Genomic DNA, 13,568 nt, shown 5'->3' on the forward strand with positions numbered 1-13,568 from the left:
CTGAGACTACGAAGTTGACACATACAAACCTCGAAATGGCTCACGAAGGAATCTCCTAGTTAACAATTGAAGAAAGAAAGCAGGATGGCTATTACACTCGTTGTGAGAAGAAAAACCATGACTACAAAACCTGCTGGTGACAAATTCAGGTTTCTAGGACAAGAGCAGATGACAGCCCATTCAAGACACCAAGGCGCAAAATGGTGACAGTTGTTTAACAGCCTAGAAAGATTTCTGCCGTTCAAGTTCCAAGAAGTCACAAGCTCTGGGAACCTGGCAAAAATGAAGAAATAACTTAGGTCATTTCATTGGTATCAACAACAACAGTGTTTGGGTAGTCTAGAGGAGACATACTCTCCAGGAGTCAAAATCAATGGCAAAAAAGACAATGTCGAAGTGGAGAAATCAACCTAGCAATGATGATCTGAGTAGGAGTATACATATCCTTCTTGCTGCAAAGATAATGTGATCAATAAAGAGTGATGTTCGCAATGGCGGCACCTCTATGCTTCACAAGAGAGTGATGCAAGCTCATACTAATGACCTAATGCATGTTCGTTAGGATAGTAAGGCACGTGACCCGGCAACTGAAAGGTCTCCGATAAAGACCGAAGCCTAAACAGTAAACAGATAGCACCAAGGATTCTGGAGGAAGCTACAGTAGGGCTAAGATGAAGGATCAAGAAGAAAAGCAAAGCACATCTTTTATCTATACGAGAAATAGGTACAAGAGCTCTAGACCTTACCTTTAGTTACTGCTTCTTATGTGCTGCGCTGGTACCAAACAGAAGTCAATAAAGTGAGCACACTGTCTGTGGTTAAGTGAGGGTATAGAATAAGCCCAGGAATGTTATCAAAGAGAAAGCTAACCAGCCCTAGGCACCCAGCTTTTGTTTTCATAATATCTGGATGATTGCAGTTACCCCCTAGATTGGTTCCACAGGAAGTAAAAGTAGAAGGTATGGGAACCCGTCAGCAGGAGGTAAAAACTACTAGTAGTAGGCTGCCCAATATACCAAGAGGAAACAAGTTTGTCTGAGGAGACCTAAGTGGTAGAAACTGTACAGGTGTGGTAACAAACATCCCAGTTGTTATCTCACCTCAGACATGTCAAAACCAGAAAACAACAATTCAACGCCTTACCCAAAAAAGAACACTTTCAGCGTACAAATACCCACAAGATATGACTGTCCTGAGAGACATGCTTATATTCACATTATAAATCCAAATCGTCAGTACTATAAAATACAAGTACTACTAGATTCGGGATCCAATGTGTTCCTAATCAACAAAAAACTAGTAAAAGAATTAAAAATCCTATTCATAGAGAAACCAAATCCGGTCAACATTCAAGGCTTTGATGGAGTATCAACTCCATCAGGAGGAAGGTTTTATGCGCATCCTATTCGACTTGAAATAGTACGAAACAAACACATGTCCGAAGTTGCCTGCGAAGTCGTAGCAGCAGGTAATTACAGAATGATAATCCCTTTTGGGTGGTGGGATTCAGAACACTCCTTATCCAACATTGGAGACCCAGCAAAATGGGAATACAAGAACCCTAAATGCAAAAACTATATGGAAGAAGAAGATGAAAGAATTGCAGATATATGTGAATATGATAAGACAGTTGCCTGGGATAAAAATGCAATCCAAATAGGGAGCATCAGGACTACAGAAGACTCTAACCAGATCAACTTTACTTCCCTCCCAAAATACTACTAGAAATTCAAAAGATTATTTCTCCTCCAAATGGCAGTAAAATTAGCACCTAGGAGAACATTCGATCATGAAATCAAATTAATTAAAGGAGCAAAACCCTCTTGGGGACTCATTTATCCTCTGTCCAATAAACAGCTCAAGTTGTTACAAGAATAACTTGATATGTTAGGTCAAGGAAAGATTACGAGAAGTCAATTGGCTTTTAGTGTCCCACTTCTCTTTATACCAAAAGCAGATATAAGACTACAACTGGTAGTAGACTACCAGAACCTGAACAAGATATCTATCTTGAACAAGTATCCACTACAACTAATGTCGAAGTTATGTAATCGTATAGCAGGAGCTAGCATTTTCTCTAAAATTGATTTACAAGATAGTTACAACCTCATCTGAATCAAGGAAGAAGATGAATGGAAAATAGCTTTCTGATTGCGCTATGGACATTATGAATATAAGGTCATGCCTTTTGGATTAGCCAATGCTTCAGCTACGTTTCAAGACATGATAAATAAGGTCCTTCAGGAATTTCTAGACCAAGGAGTCATATGTTATTGGGACAACATTCTAATCTATTCTAAAAATGAGAAAAAACATATCGAGCTAGTAATAAAAGTGTTACAATAGTTAGCAGATTTTCAACTGGCAATTTCAGTAAAGAAATCTTTCTTACACGTTAAAAAGATAGAATTCTTAGGCTACATGATAGCTGTCAACTGGGTAACTATGAGTACCCAAAGGTGGATTCAGTATTAAACTGGAAATCACCTACCTTGGTCAAGGAAATTCAAATATTCCAAGGATTCGCGAACTTCTACCAATATTTCATAGAAAATTTCTCCAAGATTTGTGCTCCAATTACAGAAACATTGAAGAGTAATCCCCAAAAGGTCCGGTAGGGCCTGGAACAGGAGATGGCCTTTCAGGAGCTTAAGAGAAGGTTTACTTCAGCCCCAAATTTACACTATTTTTTCCGAGAAAGAGAAACAGTGGTGGAAACCGATGCTAGCGACTTCACTTTAGGCTACATCCTATCATAATTTGTGGATAAAAGACTATATCCTGTAGCTTTTCACTCCCGTAAACTGAATTCCACAGAGTGAAATTATGAAATCCATGACAAAGAACTGTTGGCAATACTAGAAGCATTAACAGAATGGCACCAATACTTGGTTGGAACCGAAAAACCTATAACAGTGTACACTGATCACCAAAACCTCTAATATTTCCTCACCTCGAAGGTCTAAAGTAGGCACCAAATTCGTTGAGTGCAGAAGTTAGTAGATTACAACTTCAAAATTACAACTTCAAAATTGTTTACCGCCCATGTACAAGAGGAGGAAAACCTGATGCACTCAATCTACAGCCAGAGTACAGTTCTGAGGAAGGAGTTGCACATCACGAACAAGCAATGTTGAAACCCAAACATTTCCAAATCAGTTCAGTAATGATAACCACAAAAGGGGAAATTCAAATATGCTTAATAGCAGGCAGCATAACAAATGATATAAGAACAGGTGATATACAGAAAACACTAAATTGTAACGACATGGACACGGCAATTCGAGTAAAATGGTTAGACACCAGAGCAAGGCTACCAACTAAAGGTTCAAAGATGGCAGCAGATCACAATCTCTATACAATGCAGGAAGATATGGTACCAGTACAAGGACAATTAATTATTGGGACCGGTATTGCAATCTGGATACCGGTCAGAACATATAGAAGGATTGCTCCTGGAAGCGGACTCGCAGTCAAAAGTGGTATTTCTACTAGCGCTGACATAATCGATGCAGATTATACCAGCGAGCTCAAAGTATTACTAATCAACCATCAAGATGCAAACTGTTACATTAAATCCAGCCATCAGATTCCCCAGCTAGTAATAGAGAAAATTAATACTGCAGATAAGATAGAAATAAACAACCTAGAAAATACTGAAAAAGGCACGTTGGGATTCGACGGTACAGACATCACAACAAGGGCTATTACTATCCGGGAATTGAACCTGTAGTTAGCCAAGTACATGTATCAATAAACCAGAATACATACCGGTACAATGCAGCCAAAGTACCCAAACAAACCCTCATGACTAGCGCTATACTAGCCTGCAAAGAATTGAACAAATTCAATCCAGAATTCTTGAAGCAAATCATGAAAGCCATTCCAGGGGATAGAGAATGGCTTAAAAGAAGAAATAAGTTGGAAAAATTACGAGACAATGGCAAACCTTTCCTGAAAGAGTAGATCCTATCAGATAAGTTGCTTTACCACAAGCAAAGACTATTTGTACCAAAAAACCAGGACCTTTATACAACAATAGCGGAAGGATGTCAGGACGCTAAAATAGTTGGACACTTCGAACAAGAAAAAACTCTTGAAATAATTATGAGGGACTTCTATTGGAAGGACCTGGCAGATTGGATAAACAATTATATATGGTCATGTGATGATTCTCAACACAGCAAATCTCCACGATACACGAAGTAACATCTACTACAACTACTATCAATATCTTATGTAGTATAGGCATCAATTTCCATTGACTTTATCACACAATTACCCCAAAGTCAAGGTTATACCCAAATTATAGTAGTAGTTGACCAGTTTACAAAGATGGCCCACTTAGTCGAATTAGAAGAGACAGCCACTGCAAAGGACATGGCAACAGCCTTCATGAAGGAAATATAGAAACTACATAGCTTACCAACAGAAATTGTCTCTGACATGGATTCAAAGTTCGCTGGAGATTTCTGAGAATCCCTGTGCAAAACACTTAACATAAAAAGGAGAATATCTACAGCGTACTACCCTCAAACAGATGGACAAACTGAGCAAACCAACCAGGTGCTGGAAGGTTACCTGTAAAGTTTCGTCAACTATGATCAGGACCACTGGTACCAACTGTTACCTCTAGTCAAACATGCTTACAATAACTCAGCAATCAATGCACATAGAATGACCCCTTTCTATGCAAACTATAGATGAAGAAATGTGAAGTGCAAAATCCATGAGCCATACTTTACGCAAACTGGATAAAGACAATCCACAAGCAAGCAAGAGAATCACTCCCTCAGACATGAGAAGCTTTAACCAAGTACCATTATAGGAAGGCTAAGCAACAACCTGACTTCAAAATAGGTGATAAAGTAATGTTAAACGCAATGAACATTCATACATGTTGGAAGTTGAGAAAACTCAGTCCAAAATTATACAGACCCTTCGTGATCTTGGAGAAACGAGGAAACCGTGCCTGTAAACTCAATATTTCAAATCGATGGAATATACATCTAGTATACCATGTATCTCAGTGGGAAACTTACAGAGAGTCAATACGCGAGGACTGACAACAACCCCCCAGAGAGCTTGAGGATATTGAGAGCAACTTACAATAGGGAATAGAGTAAATCGTGAGAAGCAAAATATGCTCTTATCGAAAGAGAGTACTCGGTCGCTACCAGGAGGTACGCAAACTATGGTAGTTTGTTAAACAGCAAGGTTGTTCCGAAGACGAGAATACCTGGGAACCTGCTACTGGCATGGACAATGCGAGGGAAATGGTGGAAGAATTTCACCGTAATAACCTGGAAATGCCATGGCGAGTAGAAGAAGCACTGTGAGAAAAAGGTTTTCCTACCATGGCCAAGTAAATGCAGGAGGTTTTTTACCCTGCTCTCATCTGGTCCTAAAGAAGTTAATATTTAAGGTTTAAATGTTAATTGTTTTAATTTAATTTTTAATTTTTAATTTGTTTTATATGTACCAAAAGACATTTGGGATGAAGCTTTAAGAGAAGGGAGCTCATGTTAGGAATACCAGGATTCGATACCTAGGAACCACTCTAAGTAGGGTAACCCCACTCAGAATCGGAATCTCTGGTCTCCAACACCCCCGTCCAGCCCCTTTACGGGGCCTGCACGTTATCATACATATCAATCTCAATTGCATCCTGTGACTTTAATACCACAGTATTGAAGGTGTCAGAATAATAACATATACTTTACCACCGTCTATCCGACCAGATCCTGTTCATAGGATATATAAGAGGGAGACCTTTGGCTAGGTCTGTGAAGTGGAACAGAGTAATTCCGTCAACTACTCAGAGAGTTAATAGGCTTCAAATATGTAGCATCTTTGCTGTGAGCCGTAGGTAACAGGACGATTTCGCACAAAGAGATGGTATCGAATGGTGATGGATCTCAACAAGAAACCAATACATTCGCATCCATTAGAAGAGTTTAGAACTCTGAAGGATACTACCACGGAAGCCAATGGTCTTCACAGAGTATTACAACTGGGTTTCAGAACATGTTGTAGCCGTGAGGGTGTTTCCCAATACTACGACGGCGATTGAAACCCCATTACCCAGAGCAACCAAGGGTTGCAGACAGAGGGATTAATTGTCAATCTGGTGAAATAGCTTCCTGCAAATTAGTAGGAAGTCCTTCAGAAAATATCTATCTGTTGAGTAAGGAGTTATGAAGGATTGAAGTCAGGCAACCTAAGAGGGTTATAATGACAACTACCTTTTGCAGATACAGTCGCAGATGAAACTGTTCATTTCATTAATGTCGAATACAATTAGGGCCAACTCAGTTTGACTTAAGAACTAGGCCATAAGTCTAAAGACTCTAATGATCAGGATATTACTATTGGGAACAACATAGTTCCTAGATAGTCATATCGTAATTACTGAACAGGGTATGATGGTTTTCAGAGTCTACAAGTGTTCGTATCTTTAAAGAATACCTGATGTTGCGAGTTATAATCAGAGAGATATATAGTTGTATAATAGGTAGATGTAGTCTGCGAACACTCAGACGCGGAATATAAATATCAAAGTGCCTCCAAGCTTTAGCCATCATCAAGCAATGGAGAAGAGATCTTAATAATATAATATTGTTTCATGATTCTATCTTACCTTACCTATTCTACTTCACTCTTTGTAGTCACAAACAAAACAAGTGAAGTCCGAGCCTTCCCAGACAATCTCTGTCTACCGAAACGAATTTTGATTGGCCTAGACAACTCTGAAGTCTATCTGATTGTCTCCGCCTAACAGATATAGAAAAATACCTACACTTGTTGTATGGGTTTTCCTGAGATGCATCACTTGGTGAAGAATATTTTTTATAATATTATAGCAGCTTTGCATAAAAATACAATACAACTTTGCTTTAGTTTTACAGAAGTATCATATCTATCTTGACAAAAAAAATGCTTAGGCTTTATGTCAAAATAATAATACAAGTTTTATGGATTTTATAGGGGTACCTAACCTGGTGAAAATATTCTTTCAGTAAATAATATTATGGCAGCTTTGTGTAAAAATACAAAAATACAATACAGCTTGTCTTGAGTATTGATATTTAGCTTAACAATAATATGCCCAGGCTTGGTGTATTCAAGTTTTATGGGTTTTGCAGGAGCACCTAACTTGGTAAAAGATATGCTTTATTTTTTTTAGATTATGTTAGCTTTATGAAAAAGATTATCCGGTAAACGAGCTAGTGTGATCTTACTGGCATCTGAGTCTGAAGCATTATAGGGTATGTTGGCTTCAGGTATTTTAAGTTGGCTTGGTGTGTGAAAAGCTGTCCTTTATGGAGTTTGCAAGGTTCTTCTACTTGGTGAAAAGATGTCTCCAAAGGGAATACAGAACATCTGGTCATGGAGCCAAACCTGGCTCCAAGAGTCTGTTTACAGCTTCAAGATGCTGCTTTGGGGCTGTCCGGAACATCATTTAAGATCATATCGAGTGATAAAGAATGAAGAAGGTCACGTATGGTGTTGTAGTGCATTGTAGACTAGGCTTCGAAGAGAACGCTCTGGCTTGATTGATTGAGGAACGCCTACTGTGCTCGAGCACTGGTACTGTCGGACTCGCAGATGGCCGCACAGCCAATTACGACCAGAGGACGCGGTCTCAATATGTGAGAGGCTTGGAGTGGGTCTCTGTCAGGTATTTATTTAAGCCTCGTGGTTTGTACTCTATCCAGAGAAGATCAACAACCCCCCTCACCACCTTACACAAGAGGTCTCCCATAGTACCGTGCTGGTACTTGGCGAGCACAAGTAGATAAGTTAACTTGGGGGGGAAGATGACAAAAGGTGGAAATGGAGGGGAAATAACGCTGGTAAAGAGTGCCTTTAGCATGGAGGGAAAAAGTGAGCCACAAGGTAAATTTAATTCATATATAATCTCTGGGACAGCAGCCGCAGGGGTAAGAAAAAAGGTGGAGAGACAGATGTCTACCGTGGACTTATTCGCTGCAATGAGAGAGATGTGGCCTCAACTCCCCCGTTGCCTCGTAGCTAGAAAAACCCCCCCCAAAGAAATTCTCCTGAACAACCTTCTCTCCTTTTCTCCATTCAAGCTCACAACTTCTTCAACTCACCAACTTCCATCCATTTCTCCCTTTTTTCTTGAGGAGAAACTCCCCCTCCCCCTCCCCCTCCCCCTTCTCTGTCTCTCCTTTATTTCCTATAGGCCTCTCTTAATAATTTCGCAATCATGAGTGGCAGTTAGTACCCCTTCTGTACAAGAATTATTTCATGAGCCTTCCCTTGCCTAAGCGACAATAGAGATAATATTGCCCCGGGAACCTTAACTGACAGGACATGTTTTTTTCACAGTACGCTTTCTCGATCTCATCAAGCCGTTCGTGCCAATCCTCCCAGAGGTGGCGAGCCCCGAACGCAAAACACCGTTTAGGCAGCGTATGATGTGGACTGGGGTGAGCTCTTTTCCCCCATTTCCTGGGTTTGGTAGATTAGAGGGCAAAGAGGAAGGAATTAATCTTTTTCTTTTGAATAGTTGACGTTGCTCATTTTCCTAGTAATGAGCCAAATGCCGTGAGTTCTCTCCAGATTCACTATATATGTTTCACAGGACTGACGCGGTATCGATTTGGTTAGATTATACGGAATTGTGTCCTCGGATACATCTGATCCCTTGTACTGGCTCAGAATGATGTTGGCCAGTAATCGTGGAACTTTGATGGAGTTGGGAATATCCCCTATTATATCTTCTGGCATGGTTTTCCAGCTTCTCGCTGGCACTCACTTGATTGATGTTAACCTCGATCTTAAATCTGATCGCGAGCTCTACCAAACTGCTCAAAAATGTTTGTACTCATGCCTCGCTCTGTCCTTGCATATTTGGCATCTGACGCTTGCTCCCAGTGTTCGCCATTATCCTCTCTCTTGGACAGGCCACTGTTTATGTTTTGACCGGTCTCTATGGACAGCCCAGTGATCTTGGTGCCGGTGTTTGCCTCCTTCTTGTGCTTCAACTTGTTGTCGCCGGTCTCATTGTTATCCTCCTTGACGAGCTTCTCCAGAAGGGTTATGGGTTGGGGTCTGGAATCTCGTTGTTCATTGCTACTAATATCTGCGAAAGCATCATCTGGAAGGCATTCTCCCCTACCACTGTCAACACTGGCCGCGGTCCCGAATTCGAGGGCGCCGTTATTGCCTTGTTCCATCTGCTTTTGACCTGGGATAACAAGCAACGTGCCCTTCGTGAGGCTTTCTACAGGCAGAATCTTCCCAATGTCATGAATCTTTTGGCCACTCTTGTCATTTTCGCCTCAGTCATCTACCTCCAAGGTTTCCGTGTCGAGATCCCTGTCAAGTCTAGCCGTTACCGTGGAACCCGGGGTACTTACCCAGTTCGCCTCTTCTACACTAGCAACATGCCTATCATGCTACAGTCTGCGTTGAGCTCCAACGTTTTCCTCGTCTCCCAGATGTTGTACAATCGTCTCCCGGATAATTTGTTGGTTCGTCTCCTCGGTGTTTGGGAGCCAAAGGAGGGTTCTGCTCAGCTCTACGCCGTCTCTGGCATCTCATACTACATGTCTCCTCCTCTTAACTTTACCGATGCTCTCTTGGATCCCTTACACACCGCATTCTACATCCTCTTTATGCTCACTGCCTGTGCCATGTTCTCCAAGACCTGGATTGAGGTTTCTGGCTCCAGCCCCCGCGATGTTGCTAAGCAGCTCAAGGAACAAGGTCTCGTTATGGCTGGCCACCGTGAACAGAGTATGTACAAGGAATTGAAGAGGGTTATCCCAGTTGCCGCTGCTTTCGGCGGTGCTTGCATTGGTGCTTTGTCTGTTGCCTCTGATCTCTTGGGAGCTCTTGGATCCGGAACTGGTATCCTGTTGGCTGTCACGTGCGTAACTATTGTACCGCCTCTTAGCATTATGCAGCAGGATTGCTAACTAGCCTTTTTACAGTATCATCTACGGATACTTCGAAATTGCTGCTAAAGAAGGTGACATGTCTGGCCTTGGGCAGTTCATTTCATAAAAAAAAAGGCAATTTGATTTACTTTTCGGGATTGTTATAACCAAAAGGTTGTCTTTTTTCTTTTCTTTTTTCCCTTCACTTTCTTATGCTTCTTGTATAAGATATCTTCTCTAGATCTGCCATTTTACGGGGGTTCTGGGATGGGATGGAATCGGGTGGTGGGAGGGTGGGAGTGGTGGCAAATATCTACAAGAAGTCTCAGAATACGACTTTTTTTTGAATTGCAACGAGTTATGGGTGTGATGGGTATTTAAATAGATTCCGGACAAACCATCGGATGAGCTGTGGTATCCTTGCAGATTGCAATGTAGGTTTTGTTGCGGTTATGGACTGGTGTATTGGTGCTGGGTTGCCGTTTTGTTAATTGATTGTGTTTTATTCATAATAGTTATGCACTGCCATTAATTGCAGTTTCTTAGATATCGAGTGATAGGTGGTGGAGAAGTTGACACTCTTTGTGCAAACGACTTTCGGTAAGCAATAATCTGACCACCATGAATGAAGTATTTCCGACTCAGTGGTGAGTGCTGCCCTCGTGATTAGGGGAAGACTTCTACGTAGAAAAAATCCTGGGGGGGAATCACCGGTGGGTGAAGTAGTGCTGCCTGCCCTCCAGATGTGGCTTTTTGGAGTCATTAATTTTAATGGACCCATTGGGGCTTCTTATTGTAGCCATATTACGGATAGCCCCTTTTGGCCATATTTTTACTCATTAGCACTCGTTTTCGGTCACTTTTTGCATTTCATAGGCACGCAATCACTTCCAGCACACTGAACTTGGTAACATAGCCTTCCATGTGACACCATCCACAATGGAATAATACCCAGGGGTTAAGTCACTAATAGCACTGTCATACCGTACCTGATTGGGGAAAAAGTGAATAGTTTATGATTTTATGATTATAGCGAATCATTTTTTTCTGGAAATGAAAACAAAAAACTCCGGGAGATGCTGTTGTCGTTGGGAATTCCGCTGGATAGAGGTAATTAAAGCTACTACGGGTAGATGTGAGACAGGTTTATGAAGTATCTGGTTGATTTATGGTGTTAGCTACTCTGCGCGGCACTCGAAAGGGAGGCTGTATATGGCATGCGCTACTAACAGGCAAAGTCACTGCCCCTCGAGCTCAACCAGAATTCTTTAGCAATTTGGTTCGTACCGCGTTTTCCTCTCAGGCTGATAGCGGGGACATTAGTCTTGTGATCTGGAGCAGGAGCAGGAGGGGGGCACACACGTCATTATTTTATTTAAGAAAATAGTTTTGTCCTTTTCTGAAAGGTTCGGGGATGGGAAGCCATTTCGTAGTAAGGACGCCGATAGCCATGTCTTAGCTTTGACCTGGCGAGCTATCATCTTCTTGAGGGGTTCCGTGAGACTATCAACTTCACTTCTCGAAGCTCCGCCCCCGATGCCCTGCTCGTATTATTGTTAGTTGGCTCTATTGGGGCGAAATGGAGAAACCTCACCCAAATGAGTTTCTCTGCTAGGTTGGGTCCGCACATGTGGACAAATGAGTTGATCCTGGCCTGGAGTTCTGGACGGTCATCCGCAGCGAAAGAGACGAGCGATGCCCAGAACGTGCATGCCGCCTTCTTAACCAATGTCTCCCGAACCTGTAATGCGTTCATGACGAACCAGAGGAGCATCTCAATTCGTTCCTTGGGCTGGTAGCAGGCAATTACAGTGATATACCTGGAGAATAGCCTGTTTAGAAACTCGACCAAACCCTGCGACACTTCGGGGTCCTCTTGAGGATTCTGGAGTCGTTCAACAAGTCCCAAAATTAATTCTAGGAAAAAACCAACTTCAGTGGAAATGTCTGGACTGCCATCTAACGAGTGAGAGCTGACCATGGTACTGGCGGTTGACAGCACGGTTTCTACCCGGACGCCACAATTTGCCCTCTCCAAGAGAAATTTAGTAACTACTGCCGCTGGGAATACAAAGGGACCAGGAGTTGTCTCTGCGAAGCCTGTTCGGAAAACAGCACAGGCAGCATCAATTATCTCCCCATCCTCAGTTAGACTACCGACCAATGTTTGGAGAATATGTAGTATTCTCGTCTGGACCGCTAGCCCTCTCTCTTGCTCCCAGAACGAAGGTGGCACCTGTCCTCCATCTTCACCAGCTAGGATTATCGGAATATCGTCCGGAGCTTGCAACCCTTTGCCAATTGCTACTAAGCACTGCAGAGTAGATACTCCTAGCTCTTTAGCTGCTTCTGGGTGTCGATGCAGAATTGTAAGAAATTGCTGAACATCCTTGTCCACAAACTCTAGCATTCTGCTAATAGAGTCTAGTTTTTGGCTTTCTGATGGTAAAGCTTGTATAACATAGGATATTGCGCACAGAACACGCTCTTTAGCAATGTCGTCTGCTGTGGGTGTAGCAGAAAACAGCTCGTATTGATAAAGGAATACGGATAGCTCGCTAGTGAGTGTACTACGGCAAGATGAACACAGGGAGCTTATCGACTTCGAGGCATTCCGAGCTAGAGCAGGGGTTGATATTGCCACAAATAGAAAGTTTAATACAGTTGGTAAGAAATTAGCCCACCTCTCGAAAAATACCGCGTATGATCCTTCGAAAACGGTTAGCCTCCCACTACAAAAAATGCTTACTGGAACGACGAACCGATCATATGGACAGCTGTTTGTCTGACTTTCAGAGGAATTTGGTTTCCGAAGTCTGCTAAGGTATTAAATAGCTTACTCTGGAAGAGCACTTTCAATGACTCGTCTTCTTCCGGCTCATCACCCAAACAATCGCTCAAAGAATTGAGACAAAATAGACTTGCTTCTATCTGTTCCCAGGCGACAGCTCCCCCGACCTGACTATTTCCCAGAGCAATGATAACCTGGCTAATCAGGCGGTCAAATAACTCAAGGCCCAGGATTCCATATGCCACCTCAACCAGATCAGCAACGTCTTTCCGGAAACTCGTAAATCCGTCCCTGAAATCCTTCGTCCATTTTAGAGATTCGGTATGTGGGGGTATTTGTATTTTCGTCCAGAATTCTTCAATTGCTTGCATAATCTCCTTTTTTCCAGCTGCCATCAAGGGTGCGATATCTGACTCTGCTACATTTTCCGGGTCTAGCAAGAACTCAGCTAGGCTACTCCAAAATTCAAAGGTAGTGCCTGAAATTTCTTCCTCGGCCATAGGATAGCCAGGGACCTTAACCATTCCATGCAACATTTGGAGTAGAGCCCTGGTGTGGGGGCTACTGGCATCGCGTATGAGCTTTTGGACAGTAGCTTCTGCAAAGGCTACTAAAAGTCGGCCAAATTGGAGCCCTCCCCAGTCCCCGTCACCTGAGGTGAACTCTTCGTATCGACTCAAGGCCCAAGGTGAGGTAATTATGTTTGCCAAGCAGGCCTCATCTGCGGGCGTAAGAAATGCGAAGTAATTAGTGAGGATATCTGTTATTGCCTCGCATGTGCTCTCGAACGTATCCGAGCAGGCTAGCCAATTGATAACGCGGGTTGTCAGACGCTTCAACTCCGAGAATGTATGGGGCGAGTCAGA

General features: G+C 42.4%; 2 protein-coding genes; one reads left to right on the forward strand and one right to left on the reverse strand.

Moving 5' to 3' along the window:
- Window positions 1-1,884: 1,884 nt before the first annotated feature.
- On the forward strand, window positions 1,885-10,423 carry GSTUM_00005235001 (uncharacterized protein; the record flags this gene model as incomplete). XM_002837241.2 has 7 exons in its annotated part: window positions 1,885-1,929; window positions 8,210-8,243; window positions 8,356-8,456; window positions 8,537-8,574; window positions 8,638-8,846; window positions 8,905-9,901; window positions 9,966-10,423. The coding sequence occupies 7 exons, from the start codon at window positions 1,885-1,887 to the stop codon at window positions 10,036-10,038; spliced, it is 1,497 nt and encodes a 498-aa protein (XP_002837287.1). The 3' UTR covers window positions 10,039-10,423.
- A 483-nt stretch (window positions 10,424-10,906) lies between these two features.
- GSTUM_00005236001 (uncharacterized protein) lies at window positions 10,907-13,238 on the reverse strand (the record flags this gene model as incomplete). XM_002837242.2 has 5 exons in its annotated part: window positions 10,907-11,068; window positions 11,142-11,215; window positions 11,274-11,452; window positions 11,506-12,620; window positions 12,674-13,238. The coding sequence occupies 5 exons, from the start codon at window positions 13,236-13,238 to the stop codon at window positions 11,058-11,060; spliced, it is 1,944 nt and encodes a 647-aa protein (XP_002837288.1). The 3' UTR covers window positions 10,907-11,057.
- Window positions 13,239-13,568: the final 330 nt, after the last annotated feature.

Source organism: Tuber melanosporum (genome assembly GCF_000151645.1).
Source record: "Tuber melanosporum whole genome shotgun sequence assembly, scaffold_18, strain Mel28".
In the NCBI taxonomy this organism is placed as follows: domain Eukaryota; kingdom Fungi; phylum Ascomycota; class Pezizomycetes; order Pezizales; family Tuberaceae; genus Tuber; species Tuber melanosporum.